Genomic DNA, 24,554 nt, shown 5'->3' with positions numbered 1-24,554 from the left:
CTGTTCTAGTTCTGTTCTAGTTCTGTTCTAGTTCTGTTCTAGTTCTGTTCTAGTTCTGTTCTAGTTCTGTTCTAGTTCTGTTCTAGTTCTGTTCTAGTTCTGTTCTAGTTCTGTTCTAGTTCAGTTCTAGTTCAGTTCTAGTTCAGTTCTAGTTCAGTTCTAGTTCAGTTCTAGTTCAGTTCTAGTTCAGTTCTAGTTCAGTTCTAGTTCAGTTCTAGTTGAGTTCTAGTTCAGTTCTAGTTCTGTTCTAGTTTTAATCTGGTTATGTGCTAGTTCGTTCAAATTAATTTTGTTATGTTTTGTGAAATTTTAACCAGTTTTTATCTTAAAATTAATTTTATTTTTACCAAATTTAGTTTTTTTCCAATTTTCCCCTCTAACAGCTAAAAAATACACAATTACTGCCAATAACAAAACAAAGTAACAAGAAAAATTAATTAAAATTATAAAATTTTTAACAGAAACAAAAACGTATTGAAAAGAAATAAAACTTGTGTTGCCACCCGTCCTTTTTTTCAGTAAAAAATAACTAAAATAAAATTTGATTGAAAAAAATATAAAAAAATAATTAAATATAAAAAATTAAAACAAATAAAACATAAGCAATAAATACTATAAATATTAAAGAGAATACAAGTTAAACTAAAAATAATTTAATTTAAAAAAGAAAAATTGTTGAAAATAAAAAAAAAACATTTTTTATTAAAAAAAAAATCCCAAAATTTGGTTAAAAATTAAGTTTAAATTGTAGGAAAATAGTTTAGATTTTTTTTAATTTTAAATACAAGAACAGTAGAAAGAAACTAAGAGAGTTTTTTGCTAATGTGTATTCAAAGACACCTAAGCAAAGAGTTTTGGCTAGACAGCAATTGAGAGTTGAAACTTTTTGTGTGTTTGTTAAAGAACTCTCATTTTTTAATACTCTTTTTAATATGTTGATCTCTTAGCTTAATTTTGCTAATCAATACTTTACACCTAACCCTCTTTTATTACTCCTTAGTGTTATACTTATAAAATATTTTTATTTTAAATATAAAAGACAATCGTTAAAACAAAATAAACACTAAACAAAACAAAATAGTTAAACTTTAAAAAAAGACAACTAAAACTTTTTTTTAATTTTTACATTAATTTTTAAAATTTTAATTTAGTTTGAAAACTTTATAAAGTTTTTAAAAATATTTAATTAATTTTAAGTACAAAATAAATGCTCTATTGTTAATATTTTCTATTAAGTAATGTTTTTTATGTTAAAAATTATTTAGTTTTTAGACCAAAAGTTAAGTGAAAAAAATTTGCAAAAACAAACACTTTAATTGTGATAAAAATTATAAAAAAATTAATTCAATTTAGCTTAAAAATGTTTTATAATTTTTAAATAAAATAAAATAAAATAAAATAGCAACAACAATAAGTTTAAAATGATGCAAAAGGTTTCATTATAAATTTAAGCAAAAAAGATTATTATTATTTCTAAAAAAATAAACAAAACTTTTATATTTTAAAAGAAAATTTTGAAAACGTAAGAAAAAACAGTGTAAAACATAAATTTTGTCTAAATTTCAAATAAAAATTTTATAGAAATTCCAAAAAATTGTTCAATATTCATTAAATATGTTGCAAATGTCCTTAATATAAACCAAATGTTAAAATTTTGGTAATTTTCGTACAAAATTGAATTTTCGAACTTAAGTTCGAATTTTCGAAATTCCAAAAAATTGTGCAAAAGTAATTTTATTTGACCCAAAAAAAGTCCTCATCATTAACAATAAAAGAAATTTAAAATTTTTTGTAAAGTTCGAACTAAATTGAAATTTCGAACTTAAGTTTGAGTTTTCGAAAATGTCCCAAAATCTTTAAAAATTGCTAAAAATCATTAAGTACGTTCTAAAAGACCATAAAGTAAAGGAATTTGAAAATTTTACTTGATTTTCGCACAGAATTGGAATTTCGAACTTAAGTTCGAATTTTCGAAATTGTCCCAAAATCATTAAAAATTGTCAAAAATCATTAAATATGTTTTAAAAGACCATAAAATAAAATAATTTTAACATTATAGACGATTTTCGAACAAAATTAGAATTTCGAACTTAAGTTCGAATATTCGAAATTTCCCAAAATCTTTAAAAATTGCTAAAAAAATCATTTAAATACGTTCTAAAAGACCATAAAGTTAAGGAATTTGAACATTTTAGGCGATTTTCGAACAAAATAGTAACTTCGAACTTAAGTTCGAAATTGTCCCAAAACCATTAAAAATTGACAAAAATCATGAAATATGTCCTAAAAGACCATAATATGAAGAAATTTGAACATTTTAGTTGATTTTCGAACAAAATAAGATTTTCGAACTTATGTTCGAATTTTCGAAAATGTCCCAGAATCATTAAAAATGGACAAAAATTATTAAATTTGTAACACAAGTTCTCAAAATTATTTTCAATCATGAAAAATTTAAATTGTTTGTCATTTTCGAACAAAATTAGAATTTCAAACCTAAGTTCGAATTTTCGAAAATGTCCCAAAATTGTTAAAAATTAACGAAAATCATTAAAAATGTCCTAAAAGACTATAAAATAAATGAATTTGAACATCTTAGGTGATTTTCTAACAAAATTGGAATTTCGAAATTAAGTTCGAATTTTCGAAATTTCCCAAAATCATTAAAAATGGACAAAAATTATTAAATTTGTAACACAAGCTTTCAAAAATATTTTCAATCATGAAAAATTTAAATTTTTTGTCATTTTCGAACAAAATTAGAATTTCGAAATTAAGTTCGAATTTTCGAAAATGTCCCAAAATCTTTAAAAATTTACAAAAATCATTAAATATGTTTTAAAAGACCATAAAATAGAGGAATTTTAACATTATAGGTGATTTTCTAACAAAACTGGAATTTCGAACTTATGTTCGAATTTTCGAAATTGTCCCAAAATCATTAAAAATGGACAAAAATTATTAAATTTGTAACACAAGCTCTCAAAACTATTTTTATTCACGAAAATTAAAATTTTTTGTCATTTTCGAACAAAATTTAAATTTCGAAATTAAATTCGAATTTTTGATATTGTCCCAAAATCTTTAAAAATAAGCCAAAAAGCATTAATTATATTCCAAATGACCATATTAACGAATTAGAATAGTTCACATAATTTTCAAACAAAATTGAAAATTCGAAATTAAGTTCGAATTTTCGAAATTTCCAAAAAATTACGCAAAACGTTTAGAATTACTTAAAGATATTGATTGTTATAAATTTTCTATAAAAATAAGGTCATTTGGTGACATTATATCAATTTCGAACTTAAGTTCGAATATTCGAAATTTCCAAAATTGTCTGAAAATGTTTAGAAATGTAAACAAAACTTCTTAAAATGTAATAGAAATGTATTTCTAATAAAAAAAAATCCATTTTAGAAGTTTTAAAACAATTTCGAACTTAAGTTCGAAATTCTCAAAAATTGCTTAAAATGTCCCGAAATTTCAATAAGTTCGATTATTATAGTTTACCTTCGTTTTACACTGTTTAAAACCCCAACTTTTTTGGCATTTAAATTTGAAAAATTTTTCTTTTAAATTGTTTTAAAATTAATTTTTTTTTCTTAAAATTTTCTTTATTTTGGTTTAAATTACAATAAAAAAATTAAGCAATGCAAATTATGGTATTAAATAAATTTAAAAAAAAAAACAAACTAAATTAATAAATACTTATTATAAATAAACTTGCAAAATAATTAACTAACAAATTAATGAAATATTAATATTAAATTTTAAGTTAATTTTGTAAAAAAATTATTAAAATTACAACAAAACTAAAACTAATATTGTAAATATATTTGTAAATTTAATGAAGCAAACAAAACTATAAAAAACGGAAAATTAAGCTAATAAACTGCAAAGAGAAATATTAAATTAAATAATTTTAAAATTTTTTTAAAAAATGATCAAATTAGACGTTTAAAAAACAGTTTCGAACTTAATTTCGAATTTATAAAATTTGGCAAAATAGTAAAAAATGCCTAGAAAATATTCAAAACTTAAACAGCAAGCGGTTTTAGTTGAAATTATGTGTTTTAAACAATTTTGAACTTAAGTTCGAATTTTCGAAATTAAGTTCGAATTTTCGAAATTAAGTTCGAATTTTCGAAATTAACCGAAATATCGCCAAAACGTTTAAAATGTAATAGAATCGATTTCTGAGCAATTTTTATGCAAAATTTATCGTTTTATTAACTTTAACTCATTTTCGAACTTAACTTAGAATTTTCGAAATTAACAAAAATTGCTCAAAACTTTGAAAAAATAGTAAAGAAATGTTATAAAACTCATTCGGCATGAATTTGTATTCAAAATTTTATGTTTTAGTGGCTCTAAATCATTTTCGAACTTAAGTTCGAATTTTCGAAATTAGCCAAAATTTCTTAAAATGTCTAAATTTGTTTCTAAAATATATTAAAACTGATTCCGTATGAAGTTTTAGTTTAAATTTTATGTTTTAGTGGCTCTAAATCATTTTCGAACTTAAGTTCGAATTTTCGAAATTAGTCAAAATTGCTTAAAAAGTCTCAAATTGGTTAGAAAACTCTCTAGAATTATGTTGTTAAACATTTTTAAACAAAATGTTGCTATTTTTAGGCAGGAAGTGGGATTCGAACTTAAGTTCGAATTTTCGAAATTAACCAAAACTGCTCAATTTGTTTCTTAATTCTTATAAAACTATTTAGAATTATATTAGCAGGCAATTTGAAGTCATATTTTGTTATTTTTAGGCTTAAATTGAAATTCGAACTTGAGATCGAATTTCGAAATTCTTGAAAATTTAAAAAATTTAAAATTTTATTAAAAATTTTAAGATTTAAAACATTTTAGAAAGTATTTTTTAGAAATTTTGGAGTTTTAGTTGAATGTTTTAGTTGAAAAGCTTTCAAAAGCTTTAAGACTTTTTTAAAGATTTCTTTAAGCTTTCTCTGCAGTTTATTAGCTTTTTCTCTATTTGGCTTTTAATAGGCAACAACCCAACCAACAACTTATTCAAAAGCATATTGAATTAAAAATAACAATTAATTTGCATTTAATTTATCAAAAAATGGCAAAAAAAAATAAAAACAAAATTATAAAAATAATTTAAATATTGACAAAAAAAATTCTCACAAGAAAGCCTTAAACAAAAATACTTACTGATAAACTTAATTATAACTTAAAAAAAATTAAAAAAAGAAGAAAAAAACAAAAAATTAGTGCAATTATTAAAACGAATTGTTTTGAATATAAAAGTAAAAGAAAAATTAATTAAAATAAACAAAACACAAGTTTAGGAATTGTTAATAATTTAGAAGAAAAACACTTAAAAAATTAAAGAAAACTTAATGTAAATAACAAGATAAATAATAATTAATTAATATGAAAAAAAAAAACACGCCTAAAAACTGCTTAAAAAGCTCATAAGTAAAAAAAAAAACAAGAAAATAAAAGTTAACTGTCTTTTAAACATAAAAAAGCTTTTATATGCTATAAACAACAAAAAAACATAAGATAAACTTTTAACTGAACAAAACCAAACAAACAATAATTATACAATTTAAAAGCTTAAAAAAAGCTACCAAGAAGAAAGCAAAAACTCACTAAAACAAAAAAAAAAGAAAAAACCCTCCTTTTCTTAAACATAAAAACAGCAATTGAAACCAAAAGAACCAAAAATTCATTAAAAACAACAACAACAAAAAAACTAAATTTTATTAAATATTTTACAATATCAAAAGCCATCACTATAAAACTTAACAAAAAAAAAGCTTTTTTCCTTTTTGATAAAAAACCCCCAAAAAATAAAAATCAAAATAAATCAAAACCTTTTTATCACTCAAAAATAACACCTATTTTTCATCAAAACACTGTAATTATCACTACTAACCAAAAAACAACAACAACAAATTTGACAAATACTTAACATAATAAAAAAAGCTTTCTAAACTTGACAAGTAAAAGCTCCAACTCTTTACAATTTATATGCATAAAAAACCCTAAAAACAAAAACAAATTCATTAAAATAACTACAAAAAAAACTTATGCTAAAATAGTCAACAAACAACAACAAAAAATATTGTAAATTATTAAAACACTCTATTAAATAATTTATCAAAGAAAAAGAAAATTATTTGAAAGAAAAAAACAACAAAAAAATATATATATGAAAAACTGTTTTCTAAATATCAAAAAAAAAACGATTTTATTATTTGTCAAAGGAACGAAGAAAAATAAAGGTAAAAGTATAATTAGATTTAAAGAAAACACTCAAAGGACACCCTTTTTAAATAATGCTTAACTATAGGCAACAGAACTTGTACCTAACACAAAACCAAGCACTTTAGCTTAGCCTCAAACCAACAAAAACAACTAAAATTGAAACACCTAACAGTAGGCAATAACATTTGTTTGTAAATCACAAAACCAACCAACTTACCAGACTAATAACAAAAACCAGACTATACTGTACTAAATAGACTAAAATAATGGACCTAACTATAATCTAAACTACAAGCTAGAATACAGACTACACTATCATCTAGAATATGGATTGAATATTGGACAAAAGACCAGTCTAGTCTGTAGTGTATTCTATAGTTTAGAATATTGTCTAGTCTAAACTATAAACTATAGGCTAGACTAGACTATAGACTAGACTATAGACTAGACTAGACTATAGACTAGACTATAGACTAGACTATACTAGACTATAGACTAGACTATAGACTAGACTATAGACTAGACTATAGACTAGACTATAGACTAGACTATAGACTAGACTATAGACTAGACTATAGACTAGACTATAGACTAGACTATAGACTAGACTATAGACTAGACTATGGACTAGACTATAGACTAGACTATAGACTAGAATATAGGCTAGACTATAGACTAGACTAGACTATAGTCTAGTCTATAGACTAGACTATAGACTAGAATATGGCTAGACTATAGACTAGACTAGACTATAGGCTAGACTATAGACTAGACTATAGACTAGACTATAGACTAGACTATAGACTAGACTATAGACTAGACTATAGACTAGACTATAGGCTAGACTATAGACTAGACTATAGACTAGACTATAGACTAGACTATAGACTAGACTATAGACTAGACTATAGACTAGACTATAGACTAGACTATAGACTAGACTATAGACTAGACTATAGACTAAACTATAGACTAGACTATAGACTAGACTATAGACTAGACTATAGACTAGACCTATAGACTAGACTATAGACTAGACTATAGACTAGACTATAGACTAGACTATAGACTAGACTATAGACTAGACTATAGACTAGACTATAGACTAGACTATAGACTAGACTATAGACTAGACTATAGACTAGACTATAGACTAGACTATAGACTAGACTATAGACTAGACTATAGACTAGACTATAGACTAGACTATAGACTAGACTATAGACTAGACTATAGACTAGACTATAGACTAGACTATAGACTAGACTATAGACTAGACTATAGACTAGACTATAGACTAGACTAGACTATACTATAGACTAGACTATACTAGACTACTAGACTATAGACTAGACTATAGACTAGACTATAGACTAGACTATAGACTATAGACTAGACTATAGACTAGACTATAGACTAGACTATAGACTAGACTATAGACTAGACTATAGACTAGACTATAGACTAGACTATAGACTAGACTATAGACTAGACTATAGACTAGACTATAGACTAGACTATAGACTAGACTATAGACTAGACTATAGACTAGACTATAGACTAGACTATAGACTAGACTATAGACTAGACTATAGACTAGACTATAGACTAGACTATAGACTAGACTATAGACTAGACTATAGACTAGACTATAGACTAGACTATAGACTAGACTATAGACTAGACTATAGACTAGACTATAGACGACTATAGACTAGACTATAGACTAGACTATAGACTACACTATAGACTAGACTATAGACCATAGACTAGACTATAGACTACTATAGACTATACTAGACTAGACTATAGACTAGACTATAGACTAGACTATAGACTAGACTATAGACTAGACTATAGACTAGACTATAGACTACACTATAGACTAGACTATAGACTAGACTATAGACTAGACTATAGACTAGACTATAGACTAGACTATAGACTAGACTATAGACTAGACTATAGACTAGACTATAGACTAGACTAGACTATAGACTAGACTATAGACTAGACTATAGACTAGACTATAGACTAGACTATAGACTAGACTATAGACTAGACTAGACTATAGACTAGACTAGACTAGACTAGACTATAGACTAGACTATAGACTAGACTATAGACTAGACTATAGACTAGACTATAGACTAGACTATAGACTAGACTATAGACTAGACTATAGACTAGACTATAGACTAGACTATAGACTAGACTATAGACTAGACTATAGACTATACTATAGACTAGACTATAGACTAGACTAACTACTAGACTAGACTATAGACTAGACTATAGACTAGACTATAGACTAGACTATAGACTAGACTATAGACTAGACTATAGACTAGACTATAGACTAGACTATAGACTAGACTATACTATAGACTAGACTATAGACTAGACTATAGACTATACTATAGACTAGACTATACTATAGACTAGACTATACTATAGACTAGACTATACTATAGACTAGACTATAGACTAGACTATAGACTATACTATATAGACTAACTATAGACTAGACTATAGACTAGACTATAGACTAGACTATAGACTAGACTATAGACTAGACTATAGACTAGACTATAGACTAGACTATAGACTAGACTATAGACTAGACTATAGACTAGACTATAGACTAGACTATAGACTAGACTATAGACTAGACTATAGACTAGACTATATACTAGACTATAGACTAGACTATAGACTAGACTATAGACTAGACTATAGACTAGACTATAGACTAGACTATATACTAGACTATAGACTAGACTATAGACTAGACTATATACTAGACTATATACTAGACAATAGACTAGACCATAGACTAGACTATATACTAGACTATAGTCTGGACTATAGACTATACTATATATATACTAGAAATGCTAAAGATTAGGCTAGTCCGTAGAATAGACTACACTATAGACTACACTATAGGTTGTGTACTAGATTATAGACTTGACAGACGAGACTATAACTAGTGTACAGACTAGACTAAAAGACTAAATTAAATACTAAACCAGAGACTTGTCTATAGAATAAACAACATACTGGACTATAGTCTAGGCCAGACTATAGTCTAGGCTGGACTATAAACTAGACTAGATGGTTGACTGTGGACTAGGTTATAGACTATACTATTAAATTAACTATAAATTAGACCATAGAATGAACTATAGACTATATGCTGGACCTAGACTGTAGACTGGGCTAAAGACTATGAACCAGACTATAGATTGGAATAAAGATTATACTACAAAGTAGACTATCGACATCGCTTTAGAAACTATTGAGTAGTCCATAAACTAGTCTATATTCAAGACTAGAATATAAAAAATATATAAACTAGACTATTTTTACAATTATAGAATAGAGCAGGATCAAAAATATAACCCATGCTATATACTATAATGTTTACTAATGTTTTACTACAATGTTTCAAATTTATCTACTTTTGGACAATGACGTTTTTGATTTCACTATAATTGTTTTTAAATTAATATTTGTAAAATCTTAAAACATGTTTATTGCAATTCGTTTTACTATGTTTTGAAAAAAAAAACTTGTTAAAAATTTTTTTAATTAATACTTTTAAGTAATAATTAAATTTTTATCTAGATAAATGTAAATAAAGTTAGCATAAAATTTTAATTTTTTTTTCAAAAATAATTTATATAAAAACTGAAATTTATAAACATTTTTAACTAAAAGTCAATTAAATTTTAAATTGAAATGTGTTACTTTCTTAAGCAATTCATTATATTTAAAATCCTGCTACTAATAATAGGTTCCTGTCGTCAAGCAAAATGTGAGGTATGGTTTTTTTTGAAATAGTAGCTGGATTTCTTAAAATCCTTCTTATTTTGTATACACTTCTTCTATAAAGACCGACTGGACTTATGAGTTACTCTCGCTTAAGCTGGACTCCGAAAACCCCGAGATATTAAATGGTGATTTATATGTTAAACGCGTTTCACGTGGCCTTTTTGCATTCTCAGGCAATTTAAACATATTCGAGGATCTAAATAATGGTACTATAGTATATACCGATGTCTACTATAGTTATACTAGCATGGATTATGTACGTTCTCCTTTTAATGTACCCAAACAACCTTTGCCGCAATTTATAAAGACTCTATACAAGGATATGCTGATGGAAAGTTTATTGCAATGTTCGTCAAATGCCCCCGATCTTGAATTTGATGGTGTCGTAACAAAACGTGTGGTAGAATTCGATGATTGTGTTATATCGAATGAAAATATGCCATCACATATGAAAATTGGATATTATAAGGTTATCTTTACCTTTACCCAACAAATCACGGCGCAATTGGAAATTATTGTCAAGATTGATAAAAAGGATTGAAAAGGATGTTTCAGTTTCTAATATAAAATATTTTTTCTTTAATATATTTAAAAAAAACTATTAAATTAAATCGAAATGATTTAAGCAAAAATAAAACATTTTTTTCACAGGACTAAGCTGATTACTCGACCAAAGCCAAGACAATATAATAGGCTTTAAAATATACTATATAATACGCTAAAGGGAAAATTGTAAAATAGACTAGACTAGAATGGTCCAGGAAACAGACTAGACAGTTTATGATGACAATAAAAAGACTATATAATGGACTATAGAATACTTAGACTATAGACTATAGTCTATAGTCTAGTCTATAGTCTAGTCTATAGTCTAGTCTATATTAGTCTAGTCTATAGTCTAGTCTATAGTCTAGTCTATAGTCTAGTCTATAGTCTAGTCTATAGTCTAGTCTATAGTCTAGTCTATAGTCTAGTCTATAGTCTAGTCTATAGTCTAGTCTATAGTCTAGTCTATAGTCTAGTCTATAGTCTAGTCTATAGTCTAGTCTATAGTCTAGTCTATAGTCTAGTCTATAGTCTAGTCTATAGTCTAGTCTATAGTCTAGTCTATAGTCTAGTCTATAGTCTAGTCTATAGTCTAGTCTATAGTCTAGTCTATAGTCTAGTCTAGTCTAGTCTATAGTCTATAGTCTAGTCTATAGTCTAGTCTATAGTCTAGTCTATAGTCTAGTCTATAGTCTAGTCTATAGTCTAGTCTATAGTCTAGTCTATAGTCTAGTCTATAGTCTAGTCTATAGTCTAGTCTATAGTCTAGTCTATAGTCTAGTCTATAGTCTAGTCTATAGTCTAGTCTATAGTCTAGTCTATAGTCTAGCCTATAGTCTAGTCTATAGTCTAGTCTAGTCTAGTCTATAGTCTAGTCTAGTCTATAGTCTAGTCTATAGTCTAGTCTATAGTCTAGTCTATAGTCTAGTCTATAGTCTAGTCTATAGTCTAGCCTATAGTCTAGTCTAGTCTAGTCTATAGTCTAGTCTATAGTCTAGTCTATAGTCTAGTCTATAGTCTAGTCTATAGTCTAGTCTATAGTCTAGTCTATAGTCTAGTCTATAGTCTAGTCTAGTCTAGTCTATAGTCTAGTCTATAGTCTAGTCTATAGTCTAGTCTATAGTCTAGTCTATAGTCTAGTCTATAGTCTAGTCTATAGTCTAGTCTATAGTCTAGTCTATAGTCTAGTCTATAGTCTAGTCTATAGTCTAGTCTATAGTCTAGTCTATAGTCTAGTCTATAGTCTAGTCTATAGTCTAGTCTATAGTCTAGTCTATAGTCTAGTCTAGTCTATGGTCTAGTCTATAGTCTAGTCTATAGTAGTCTATAGTCTAGTCTATAGTCTAATCTATAGTCTAGTCTATAGTCTAGTCTATAGTCTAGTCTATAGTCTAGTCTATAGTCTAGTCTATAGTCTAGTCTATAGTCTAGTCTATAGTCTAGTCTATAGTCTAGTCTATAGTCTAGTCTATAGTCTAGTCTATAGTCTAGTCTATAGTCTAGTCTATAGTCAGTCTATAGTCTAGTCTATAGTCTAGTCTATAGTCTAGTCTATAGTCTAGTCTATAGTCTAGTCTATAGTCTAGTCTATAGTCTAGTCTATAGTCTAGTCTATAGTCTAGTCTATAGTCTAGTCTATAGTCTAGTCTATAGTCTAGTCTATAGTCTAGTCTATAGTCTAGTCTATAGTCTAGTCTATAGTCTAGTCTATAGTCTAGCCTATAGTCTAGTCTATAGTCTAGTCTAGTCTATAGTCTAGTCTATACTCTAGTCTATACTCTAGTCTATAGTCTAGTCTATAGTCTAGTCTATAGTCTATACTCTAGTCTATACTCTAGTCTATACTCTAGTCTATAGTCTAGTCTATAGTCTAGTCTATAGTCTAGTCTATAGTCTAGTCTAGTCTAGTCTATAGTCTAGTCTATAGTCTAGTCTATAGTCTAGTCTATAGTCTAGTCTATAGTCTAGTCTATAGTCTAGTCTATAGTCTAGTCTATAGTCTAGTCTATAGTCTAGTCTATACTCTAGTCTATACTCTAGTCTATACTCTAGTCTATAGTCTAGTCTATAGTCTAGTCTATAGTCTAGTCATAGTCTAGTCTATAGTCTAGTCTAGTCTATAGTCTAGTCTATGGTCTAGTCTATAGTCTAGTCTATAGTCTAGTCTATAGTCTAGTCTATAGTCTAGTCTATAGTCTAGTCTATAGTCTAGTCTATAGTCTAGTCTATAGTCTAGTCTATAGTCTAGTCTATAGTCTTAGTCTATTAGTCTAGTCAATAGTCTATAGTCTAGTCTATAGTCTAGTCTATAGTCTAGTCTATAGTCTAGTCTATAGTCTAGTCTATAGTCTAGTCTATAGTCTAGTCTATAGTCTAGTCTATAGTCTAGTCTATAGTCTAGTCTATAGTCTAGTCTATAGTCTAGTCTATAGTCTAGGTCTATAGTCTAGTCTATAGTCTAGTCTATAGTCTAGTCTATAGTCTAGTCTATAGTCTAGTCTATAGTCTAGTCTATAGTCTAGTCTATAGTCTAGTCTATAGTCTAGTCTATAGTCTAGTCTATAGTCTAGTCTATAGTCTAGTCTATAGTCCAGTCTATAGTCTAGTCTATAGTCTAGTCTATAGTCTAGTCTATAGTCTAGTCTACAGTATAGTCTACAGTCTAGTCTATAGTCTAGTATATAGTCTAGAGTATAGACTAGACTAAAGACTAAACTATAGACTAGACTATAGACTTCAGGCTAGCTTATGGTCTGAACTATGGTCTAATTTGGGGCCATTAATCATTTCCAACTTGGAACTTCCAAACTACACTTGCTCACTGTTGCCAATTTAGAGGTTTTGTGGTGTATCGTGACGTTTTTCTTCTTGTATAAGTTCTGTAAATTCTGACAAGAACAACTCCTGAAAACACATAGAAACACAACAACAAACTAGGAATAAACAAAAACAAAAGCGTTAGTTAAAGAATAAAAAATGAATAATACAATAACGATTTTTGTTATCATTCCAGAATAAGAGAATAAAGATGTTTAAAAAAGACTTTAGAAATAAGATCAATAACAAAAAGAATGAAAAGAAAAAGACAGCCATAAAACACTACAGAAGAAGATATGTAAGGTAAGTAAAACAAAAACAGAAAGAACACACCTACATACAAACTTCATTACAATGAGACATATTAATGAAAACAACAAATCACAAAAACAATTTTAAGTTGAGTTGAAAGAAAAATAATCTTAAAGAGAGCCAGAATTTGAGTGATTGAGAAAGAATGTGTAAATAAAAAAAAAAAAAAACACTGTAATAAAGTACAGGCTTGGGTAAGTTGTTAAGTTAATTAAGTTGAAAACTAGTTTAAACAATTTTTTTCTAAAAAGAAATTAACTGTAATGATTTTTCGCTTTATTCTCTTAATAACATAAATTCTAAAGTTAACAAAATCTATAGAAAATTTTTTTAAAATAACTAATATATTTGATTTTTACATATAGTAAAGCTTTTACCAGCCCTGTTATTTTACCAGCTACCTCTCTCTCACTCTCTGAAAAGTATTGGTATGAGTGTAAGAGCGTGTTTTAAAAATTTAATCATTAAATTATGAATGAATTTTTTTCATATATAAAAAAAAGATGTTGCAAAACAGAAATGGAAAATTTAAAAATTAAATACATAGTAATATGCTCTAGACTATAGACTAGACTATAGACTAGACTAGAGACTAGACTATAGACTAGACTATAGACTATAGACTATAGACTATAGACTAGACTATAGACTAGACTATAGACTAGACTATAGACTAGACTATAGACTAGACTATAGACTAGACTATAGACTAGACTATAGACTAGACTATAGACTAGACTATAGACTAGACTATAGACTAGACTATATACTAGACTATAGACCAGACTATAAACTAGACTATAGACTAGACTATAGATCAGACTATAGACTAGACTATCGACTAGACTATAGACTAGACTATAGACTAGACTATAGACTAGACTATAGACTAGACTATAGACTAGACTATAGACTAGACTATAGACTAGACTATAGACTAGACTATAGACTAGACTATAGACTAGACTATAGACTAGACTATAGACTAGACTATAGACTAGACTATAGACTAGACTATAGACTAGACTATAGACTAGACTATAGACTAGACTATAGACTAGACTATAGACTAGACTATAGACTAGACTATAGACTAGACTATAGACTAGACTATAGACTAGACTATAGACTAGACTATAGACTAGACTATAGACTAGACTATAGACTAGACTATAGACTAGACTATAGACTAGACTATAGACTAGACTATAGACTAGACTATAGACTAGACTATAGACTAGACTAGACTAGACTATAGACTAGACTATAGACTAGACTATAGACGACTATACTAGACTATAGACTAGACTAGACTAGACTAGACTATAGACTAGACTATAGACTAGACTATAGACTAGACTATAGACTAGACTATAGACTAGACTATAGACTAGACTATAGACTAGACTATAGACTAGACTATAGACTAGACTATAGACTAGACTATAGACTAGACTATAGACTAGACTATAGACCAGACTATAGACTAGACTATAGACTAGACTATAGACTAGACTATAGACTAGACTATAGACTAGACTATAGACTAGACTATAGACTAGACTATGACTGACTATAGACTAGACTATAGACTAGACTATAGACTAGACTATAGACTAGACTATAGACTAGACTATAGACTAGACTATAGACTACTACTATAGACTAGACTATAGACTAGACTATAGACTAGACTATAGACTAGACTATAGACTAGACTATAGACTAGACTATAGACTAGACTATAGACTAGACATATACTAGACTATAGACCAGACTATAAACTTGACTATAGACTAGACTATAGATCAGACTATAAACAAGACTATAGACTAGACTATAGACTAGACTATAGACTAGACTATAGACTACTATAGACTAGACTATAGACTAGACTATAGACTAGACTATAGACTAGACTATAGACTAGACTATAGACTAGACTATAGACTAGACTATAGACTAGACTATAGACTAGACTATAGACTAGACTATAGACTAGACTATAGACTAGACTATAGACTAGACTATAGACTAGACTATAGACTAGACTATAGACTAGACTATAGACTAGACTATAGACTAGACTATAGACTAGACTATAGACTAGACTAGACTAGACTATAGACTAGACTATAACTAGACTATAGACTAGACTATAGACTAGACTATAGACTAGACTATAGACTAGACTATAGAATAGACTATAGACTAGACTATAGACTAGACTATAGACTAGACTATAGACTAGACTATAGACTAGACTATAGACTAGACTATAGACTGGACTATAGACTAGACTATAGACTAGACTATAGACTAGACTATAGACTAGACTATAGACTAGACTATAGACTAGACTATAGACTAGACTATAGACTAGACTATAGACTAGACTATAGACTAGACTATAGACTAGACTATAGACTAGACTATAGACTAGACTATAGACTAGACTATAGACTAGACTGTAGACTAGACTATAGACTGTAGACTAGACTATAGACTAGACTACAGACTAGACTATAGACTAGACTATAGACTAGACTATAGACTAGACTATAGACTAGACTATAGACTAGACTATAGACTAGACTATAGACTAGACTATAGACTAGACTATAGACTAGACTATAGACTAGACTATAGACTAGACTATAGACTAGACTATAGACTAGACTATAGACTAGACTATAGACTAGACTATAGACTAGACTATAGACTAGACTATAGACTAGACTATAGACTAGACTATAGACTAGACTATAGACTAGACTATAGACTAGACTAGACTAGACTATAGACTAGACTATAGACTAGACTATAGACTAGACTATAGACTAGACTATAGACTAGACTATAGACTAGACTATAGACTAGACTATAGACTAGACTATAGACTAGACTATAGACTAGACTATAGACTAGACTATAGACTAGACTATAGACTAGACTATAGACTAGACTATAGACTAGACTAGACTAGACTAGACTAGACTAGACTATAGACTAGACTATATAGACTAGACTAGACTAGACTATAGACTAGACTATAGACTAGACTATAGACTAGACTATAGACTACTATAGACTAGACTATAGACTATAGACTAGACTATAGACTAGACTATAGACTAGACTATAGACTAGACTATAGACTAGATATAGACTAGACTATAGACTAGACTATAGACTAGACTATAGACTAGACTATAGACTAGACTATAGACTAGACTATAGACTAGACTATAGACTAGACTCTAGACTAGACTATAGACTAGACTATAGACTAGACTATAGACTAGACTATAGACTAGACTATAGACTAAACTTAAGAGTTGACTATAGACTAGACTATAGAATAGACTAGACTATAGACTAGACTAGAATATAGGCTAGACTATAGACTAGACTATAGACTAGACTATAGACTAGACTATAGACTAGACTATAGACTAGACTATAGACTAGACTATAGACTAGACTATAGACTAGACTATAGACTAGACTATAGACTAGACTATAGATTAGACTATAGACTAGACTATAGACTAGACTATAGACTAGACTATAGACTAGACTATAGACTTGACTATAGACTAGACTAGACTATAGACTAGACTAGAATATAGGCTAGACTATAGACTAGACTATAGACTAGACTATAGACTAGACTATAGACTAGACTATAGACTAGACTATAGACTAGACTATAGAAAAGACTATAGACTTTAGACTAAACTAACCTAGTCTATAGACTAGACTAGACTAGACTAGACGATAGACTAGACTATAGACTAGACTAGACTAGACTATAGACTAGACTAGACTATAGACTAGACTATAGACTAGACTATAGACTAGACTATAGACTAGACTATAGACTAGACTAGACTATAGACTAGACTAGACTATAGACTAGACTATAGACTAGACTATAGACTAGACTATAGACTAGACTATAGACTAGACTATAGACTAGACTATAGACTAGACTATAGACTAGACTATAGACTAGACTATATAAAAAGTAATTAACAAAAATCTAATAACAACTTCTTCTTTTAAATTAGTTCAACTGTTTAATGCTTTGTTTAGAAATGTTATATTAGTTGAGTGCTTCCATCTCTGTGTTGGGAAAAAAAGATAAAACACTCAATTAAAAAACAACAACAACATTAGAAAATATGTTTGAAGCAACAAGCATAAAAAAAACAACAATAACAACATCATTATTAACATCTTAAACTAGAGGACCTGATTTCTTATTGTTGTTGTATTTTTCGGCTGTGTAAACGAAAAGAGAAAGATAATAACGATCAGTTTTTAACGTGAAGCTAAACAACAAACACCTCGTTTATACGGTCGGTTGAACGAAACGGCAGTGTTCTCGTAGTGTAAACACAACATAAAATAAAACAACAACAAACGGAACAAAATACTGGCAGCGAAAAAAAAAACACAACAAAATTAAATGCAAAAACAAAATATTTAGTAAATGTGTGTAGCAAAAAAATGTCTTGATTTTGTTGTTTTAATTCCTTGTTTTTATGAAATGAAAACAACAGCAGCAAAAACAAAATAACGGAAGTGCGTAAAATAAAAGAGAAATAAAATATTAATAAAAAGAAATTGTAAAGAAAATTCTCCAGTTATTGGGGGAGAAAAGAAATCAATAAATTTTAAAGTTTATTATAAATTAATTAAAAGCAAAGAAAAAAGCCGGTTAAAAGAGAAAGAATTTACTTCAAAGCTAATGTCAACCTAAGGAAAAAGTAAATAGAAGTGAAAATTTTAATAAATCTTAAAGAAATTTTAAGAAATCTTATAAAAATTCTGAATGATTTTAAGAAAAATTTAATGAAATCTGTAAAATAAGGTTAAAATAAAAGAAATCTTTAATTTATAAATTATTAACAAGATTTTATAAAAAAAACTTACAAAAGTTAAAGAATTTTTAAAAATTGTGTGGCAAATCTGAAGTCTTGATTTAATATCGACCAGATGCCGGCAGGAAGATTGGAAAGTCTCAAAATTTTGTAGATTTAAGGAAAATTTTGTTTATATTGATGAAATTTCTTGAAAAACTATAAAAATTTTGCTACATTTTAAAGGAAACCTATAATCTTTGGCCGTTTTTTGACAAGTATTCGGCAGGAAGCTTTAAAAGACTTGATACTGAATAGATTTTTGCGAAATTTCTTTACAAAACAGAAATTTTTATGAAAGTGTAATGTTATCGACAGCATTTCTGTCTTTGATCAACATGAATCTTTGAGAATTCTGAAATTTTGTAAAATTTTAATGGGAATCTATAATTCTTAGCTGGAAATCTCAAATCTTTGGCCATTTTTATCAAAGTGCCGGTTTAAAACATGGAAAGGAACGATAAATGTGGAGATTTTTAGAATTTCTTTACAAAAGAAAAATTTTTATGACTATAGACTACAATATAGACTATACTATAGACTAGTCTATAAAACAGACTATAGACTTGGCTATAGAATAGACTCTTCTAGACTAAACTATATATCAAACTATACATTTTATTAAAATATTGTAATTTCATTTCAGTTTGCAGAAGTTTGTGACGGAATCATTAACATTTTAAAGAAAAGGCATGAGAATATTGAAATTCAATGAAATTTTGAAATAAAATATGAAAATCCATTGAAAATTTAAGATTTTTGAAAAAATAATAAAAATTTAAAACAAAACTTTACAAAATTGTAAAAAAAAATTGTTTAAAAAGTGAAAATATTATAAAAATAGTGTAAAATATTGTAAAAATCATAGTTAATTGTTCTAAAAGAAAAACTTAACAATAACAAGTAATTTTTTTTTTAAATTATAAATTTTTGAATTAAAATTGTGTAAAAAGCCGATAAAAATTAAAAGACTTATTATACAATAAAATAAATTGCATAAATTTATGAAAAATTAAAAACTTTTTAAATAAAATGTTCTAAAATCATTAAAAACTACAAAATTTTTGTTTAAAAATTTTGGAAAAACTTTAAAAAATTTGAAAATTTTTTAATAATTAAAGAAATTTTATCAAGTTCTACCAGAATTGTAAAAAAAAAATTAAATAAAATTTCCTTCAACCACAAAAGTTTCCATACAAATTTGTGAAAAACTACAAGAATAAAAAAAATTTTAAACAAAATCCTCTAAAACTAGAAAAAAATATTGAAATTTAATGATATTGAATAAAATTATAGAAATTGTATAAAATTCTTTAGTTTTTATGAAATTTGTAAACAAAATAAACTAAAAACAACAACAATTTGGCGGCAATTTCAATATTTCAACAAAAATTTTTGAAATTTTTAAAAAATTTCTAAAAAATTTTAAGCTTTTCAACAAAACTACCAAATAATTGGACATTTATAACAAAAACACCCGAATTTTAAAGGATTTCTTAAACAAAAGTAAGTATTCTTCTGGTTTTCCAATATTTTTTCAGAAAATTTTTAAAAACTCAAAAGTTTTTAGAAAATTTTAAAAAATTAACAATTTTATTAAATTTTTTTTTAAATTTTTTTTCATCTATTGATTTGGCCTAGTTTTGTTTTAACTTTTAAATTATTTTTTCTTTAAATTATAAATTTAAACTGTTTGTTTGAAATTTACTTGTCAAAATTTGCTCAAGTTTTTGTTTTTGTCTCTTTCAAAGGAAGCCTTTTTAGTGCGCATGATTAACAACTTTCAAATGTTTTTGACCAAAAATGGTGTTAAACAAACTACTTAAATGTTTGTTAAATGATAAAGACAAAAACTATATAAAATAAAAGCAAAAAACACACTAATTTGCTATTAAGAGTTAAAAAAATATTCTTCAAATTAAGAAAATTTTAAAAATAAAACTTTAAACTATAGACTAGATTATAGACCAATTATAGACTGTAGACTAGACTATAGACCAGACTATAGACTAGACTATGGACTGTTCTAAAGTCAAGACTATAGACTTTCCCATAGTCAAGAATATAGAGTGTTCTATAGTCGAGACTATAGATTGTTCTATAGTCAAGACTATAGACTGTTCTATAGTCAAGACTATAGACTGTTCTATTGTCAAGACTATAGACTGTTCTATTGTCAAGACTATATACTGTTCAATATTCAATACTATAGACTGTTCTAAAGTTAAGACTATAGACTGTTCTATAGTCAAGACTATAGACTGTTCTATAGACTATAGACTGTTCTATAGACTATATACTGTTCAATAGTCAAGACTATAGACTGTTCTATAGTCAAGACTATAGACTGTTCTATAGACTATATACTGTTCAATAGTCAAGACTATAGACTGTTCTAAAGTCAAGACTATAGACTTTCCTATAGTCAAGACTATAGACTGTTCTATAGTCGAGACTATAGACTGTTCTATAGTCAAGACTATAGACTCTTCTATAGTCAAGACTATAGACTGTTCTATAGTCAAGACTATAGACTGTTCTATAGTCAAGACTATAGACTGTTCTATAGTCAAGACTATAGACTGTTCTACAGTCAAGACTATAGACTGTTCTATAGTCAAGACTATAGACTGTTCTATAGTCAAGACTATAGACTGTTCTAAAGTCAAGAGTATAGACTTTCCTATAGGCAAGACTATAGACTGTTCTATAGTCGAGACTATAGACTGTTCTATAGTCAAGACTATAGACTGTTCTAAAGTCAAGAGTATAGACTTTCCTATAGGCAAGACTATAGACTGTTCTATAGTCGAGACTATAGACTGTTCTAAAGTTAAGACTATAGACTGTTCTATAGTCAAGATTGCAGACTGTTCTATAGGCAAGACTATACACTGTTCTATAGTCCAGACTATAGACTGTTCTATAGTCCAGACTATAGACTTTCCTATAGTCAAGACTATAGGACCATAAGATAGTCTTTATGGTCAAGACTATAGACTGTTCTATAGTCTAGACTTAACATTGCTCTATAGTCAAGACTATAGACTGCTCTATATTAACTACTATAGGCTGCTCTAGACTGAAGAATATGGACTGTTCAATAGTCAGGATTATAGATTGTTCTTTAGCGAAGACCATTGACTTATTATAGTCAAATTTAATATAAGAAAAAAGTAAATTTAATAAAAAAAAAACAAAAACAATATGTACTAGTTATTTAAAATCACTCACCTTTTTCTTTTGTTGTTCAACTAACGTTATACTCCCGCTTGTATTTTCTTGCATACAAAAACAATATCTCCATTTTGCAACACGTGTCAACATATTTACATACATATTTACCACCAACTCTTTTTTTTAACTTTTTTTCATAATTTTTCGCAGCTTTTCTTTCCAAATTTTTCCACTACATACCACCATTGTTTCAAGCTTACTCCTCCTAACTTCACAAAACGAAAGGCCCGACAAAAAAATCACCGACCAGCGCTCGGCTTAACGAAATTGCATTGCATATTTGGCAAATTTTAAAACACTTTTTTTATATCAATAATTTAACACTTTTTTACAAAACATTTTTCAATAACGGTATTTATAAACAATTTTCAACAAAAATATTTAATTATTAACAATTAATCGACGCTGTTGATTAATTTAAACATGAACGACCGGCGTTCGGCTTAACAAAATTGCATTGGATTTTCGGCAAATTGTAAAACACTTTTTTATATTAATAATTTAAAACTTTTTTATAAACACTTTAACATAACGGTATTTATAAACAATTTTCATCAATAATATTTAAATATTAACAATTAATTAACTCTATAGTTTTATTTAAACATTACTATGAACACAAAACAACCGAACACTTTAGAATTTTATAGAAAACTAAAGAAGAAGACAAATAAAGCAACAAATGCTTATCAAAATTGTCTTTGTTGTTGTTATTAGTAGTACTCCTTTTTAGAGAGCAAATTGCAAATAACAATAACAACAACTGCAATAATTGATTGATGCTTTTTGTTATTCTTTCATTTCATTACTTTTCTTAATATTTCTAAAGTGTTTGGTTGTTTAGGGTTAACGGTACTGTTTAAATTAAGCCTAAATGTTAATTGATTGTTAATAAGTATGTAATAAAATATTTATGAAAAAAGTTTTAGACAATTTAATAAATATGTAAAATTTACCAAAATTGTTAGAAGCAAAAATTATAAAATGTAATTATTGATGTGAAGGAGACAACTACAACAACAAAATTATACCAGGCATGGAAAATCGCAATTTTAAAATAGTACTACGTATAAGCTAGACTATAGAATATACTATGGACTAGACTATGGACTGGACTATAGACTAGTCTATAGACTAGACTATGGACTGGACTATAGACTAGTCTATAGACTAGACTATAGACTAGATTATAGACTAGACTACAGACTAGACTATAGACTAGACTATGGATTGGACTATAGACCAGTCTATAGACTAGACTATAGACTAGACTATAGACTAGACTATAGACTGGACTTTAGACTAGACTAGACTAGACTATATACTAGACTATATACTAGACTATAGACTAGACTATATACTAGACTATGAGACTATAGACTAGACTATAGACTAGACTATAGACTAGACTATAGACCTAGACTATAGACTAGACTATAGACTAGACTATGACTAGACTATAGACTAGACTATAGACTAGACTATAGACTAGACTATAGACTAGACTATAGACTAGACTATAGACTAGACTATAGACTAGACCTTAGACTAGACTATAGACTAGACCTATAGACTAGACTATAGACTAGACTATAGACTAGACTATAGACTAGACTATAGACTAGACTATAGACTAGACTATAGACTAGACTATAGACTAGACTATAGACTAGACTATAGACTAGACTATAGACTAGACTATAGACTAGACTATAGACTAGACTATAGACTAAGACTATAGACTAGACTATAGACTAGACTATAGACTAGACTATAGACTAGACTATAGACTAGACTATAGACTAGACTATAGGACTAGACTATGGACTAGACTATGAGCTAGACTATAGACTAGACGATGGACTAGACCTATATACTATAGACTATAGACTAGACTAGACTAGACTATAGACTAGACTATAGACTAGACTATAGACTAGACTATAGACTAGACTAGAGACTAGACTATAGACTAGACTATAGACTTGACTATAGACTAGACTATAGACTAGACTATAGACTAGACTATAGACTAGACTATAGACTAGACTATGACTTAGACTAGACTATAGACTAGACTATAGACTAGACTATAGACTAGACTATAGACTAGACTATAGACTAGACTATAGACTAGACTATAGACTAGACTATAGACTAGACTATAGACTAGACTATAGACTAGACTATAGACTAGACTATAGACTAGACTATAGACTAGACTATAGACTAGACTATAGACTAGACTATAGACTAGACTATAGACTAGACTATAGACTAGACCATAACTAGACTATAGACTACTATAGACTAGACTATAGACTAGACTATAGCTAGACTATAGACTAGACTATAGACTAGACTATAGACTAGACTATAGACTAGACTATAGACTAGACTATAGACTAGACTATAGACTAGACTATAGACTAGACTATAGAATAGACTATAGACTAGACTATAGACTAGACTATAGACTAGACTATAGACTAGACTATAGACTAGACTATAGACTAGACTATAGACTAGACTATAGACTAGACTATAGACTAGACTATAGACTAGACTATAGACTAGACTATAGACTAGACTATAGACTAGACTATAGACTAGACTATAGACTAGACTATAGAC

General features: G+C 28.0%; 1 protein-coding gene and 1 long non-coding RNA gene across 2 annotated transcripts in view; one reads left to right on the top strand and one right to left on the bottom strand.

Annotated features, from left to right (window-relative positions):
- The window catches only part of LOC119609390, a 98,001-nt gene extending 75,441 nt beyond the window's left edge, over nt 1–22,560 (bottom strand). Inside the window, exon 1 of the long non-coding RNA XR_005231924.1 lies at nt 21,918–22,560. This is a non-coding gene — a long non-coding RNA (uncharacterized LOC119609390). The remainder of the gene's footprint in view (nt 1–21,917) is intronic.
- Nucleotides 9,971–10,688, top strand: LOC119609389. Its single transcript, XM_037964148.1, has 2 exons — nt 9,971–10,068; nt 10,142–10,688. The coding sequence occupies exons 1-2, from the start codon at nt 9,988–9,990 to the stop codon at nt 10,619–10,621; spliced, it is 561 nt and encodes a 186-aa protein (XP_037820076.1). The 5' UTR covers nt 9,971–9,987; the 3' UTR covers nt 10,622–10,688.
- Nucleotides 22,561–24,554: the final 1,994 nt, after the last annotated feature.

The sequence above is a fragment of the Lucilia sericata genome, unplaced genomic scaffold, assembly GCF_015586225.1.
Source record: "Lucilia sericata isolate MDLA Ls3-8-SP2 unplaced genomic scaffold, ASM1558622v1 Contig000973F_arrow, whole genome shotgun sequence".
Taxonomy (NCBI): domain Eukaryota; kingdom Metazoa; phylum Arthropoda; class Insecta; order Diptera; family Calliphoridae; genus Lucilia; species Lucilia sericata.
The sequence above is the reverse complement of the archived record's forward strand: the minus strand, read 5'-3'. Positions and strand labels throughout refer to the sequence as shown.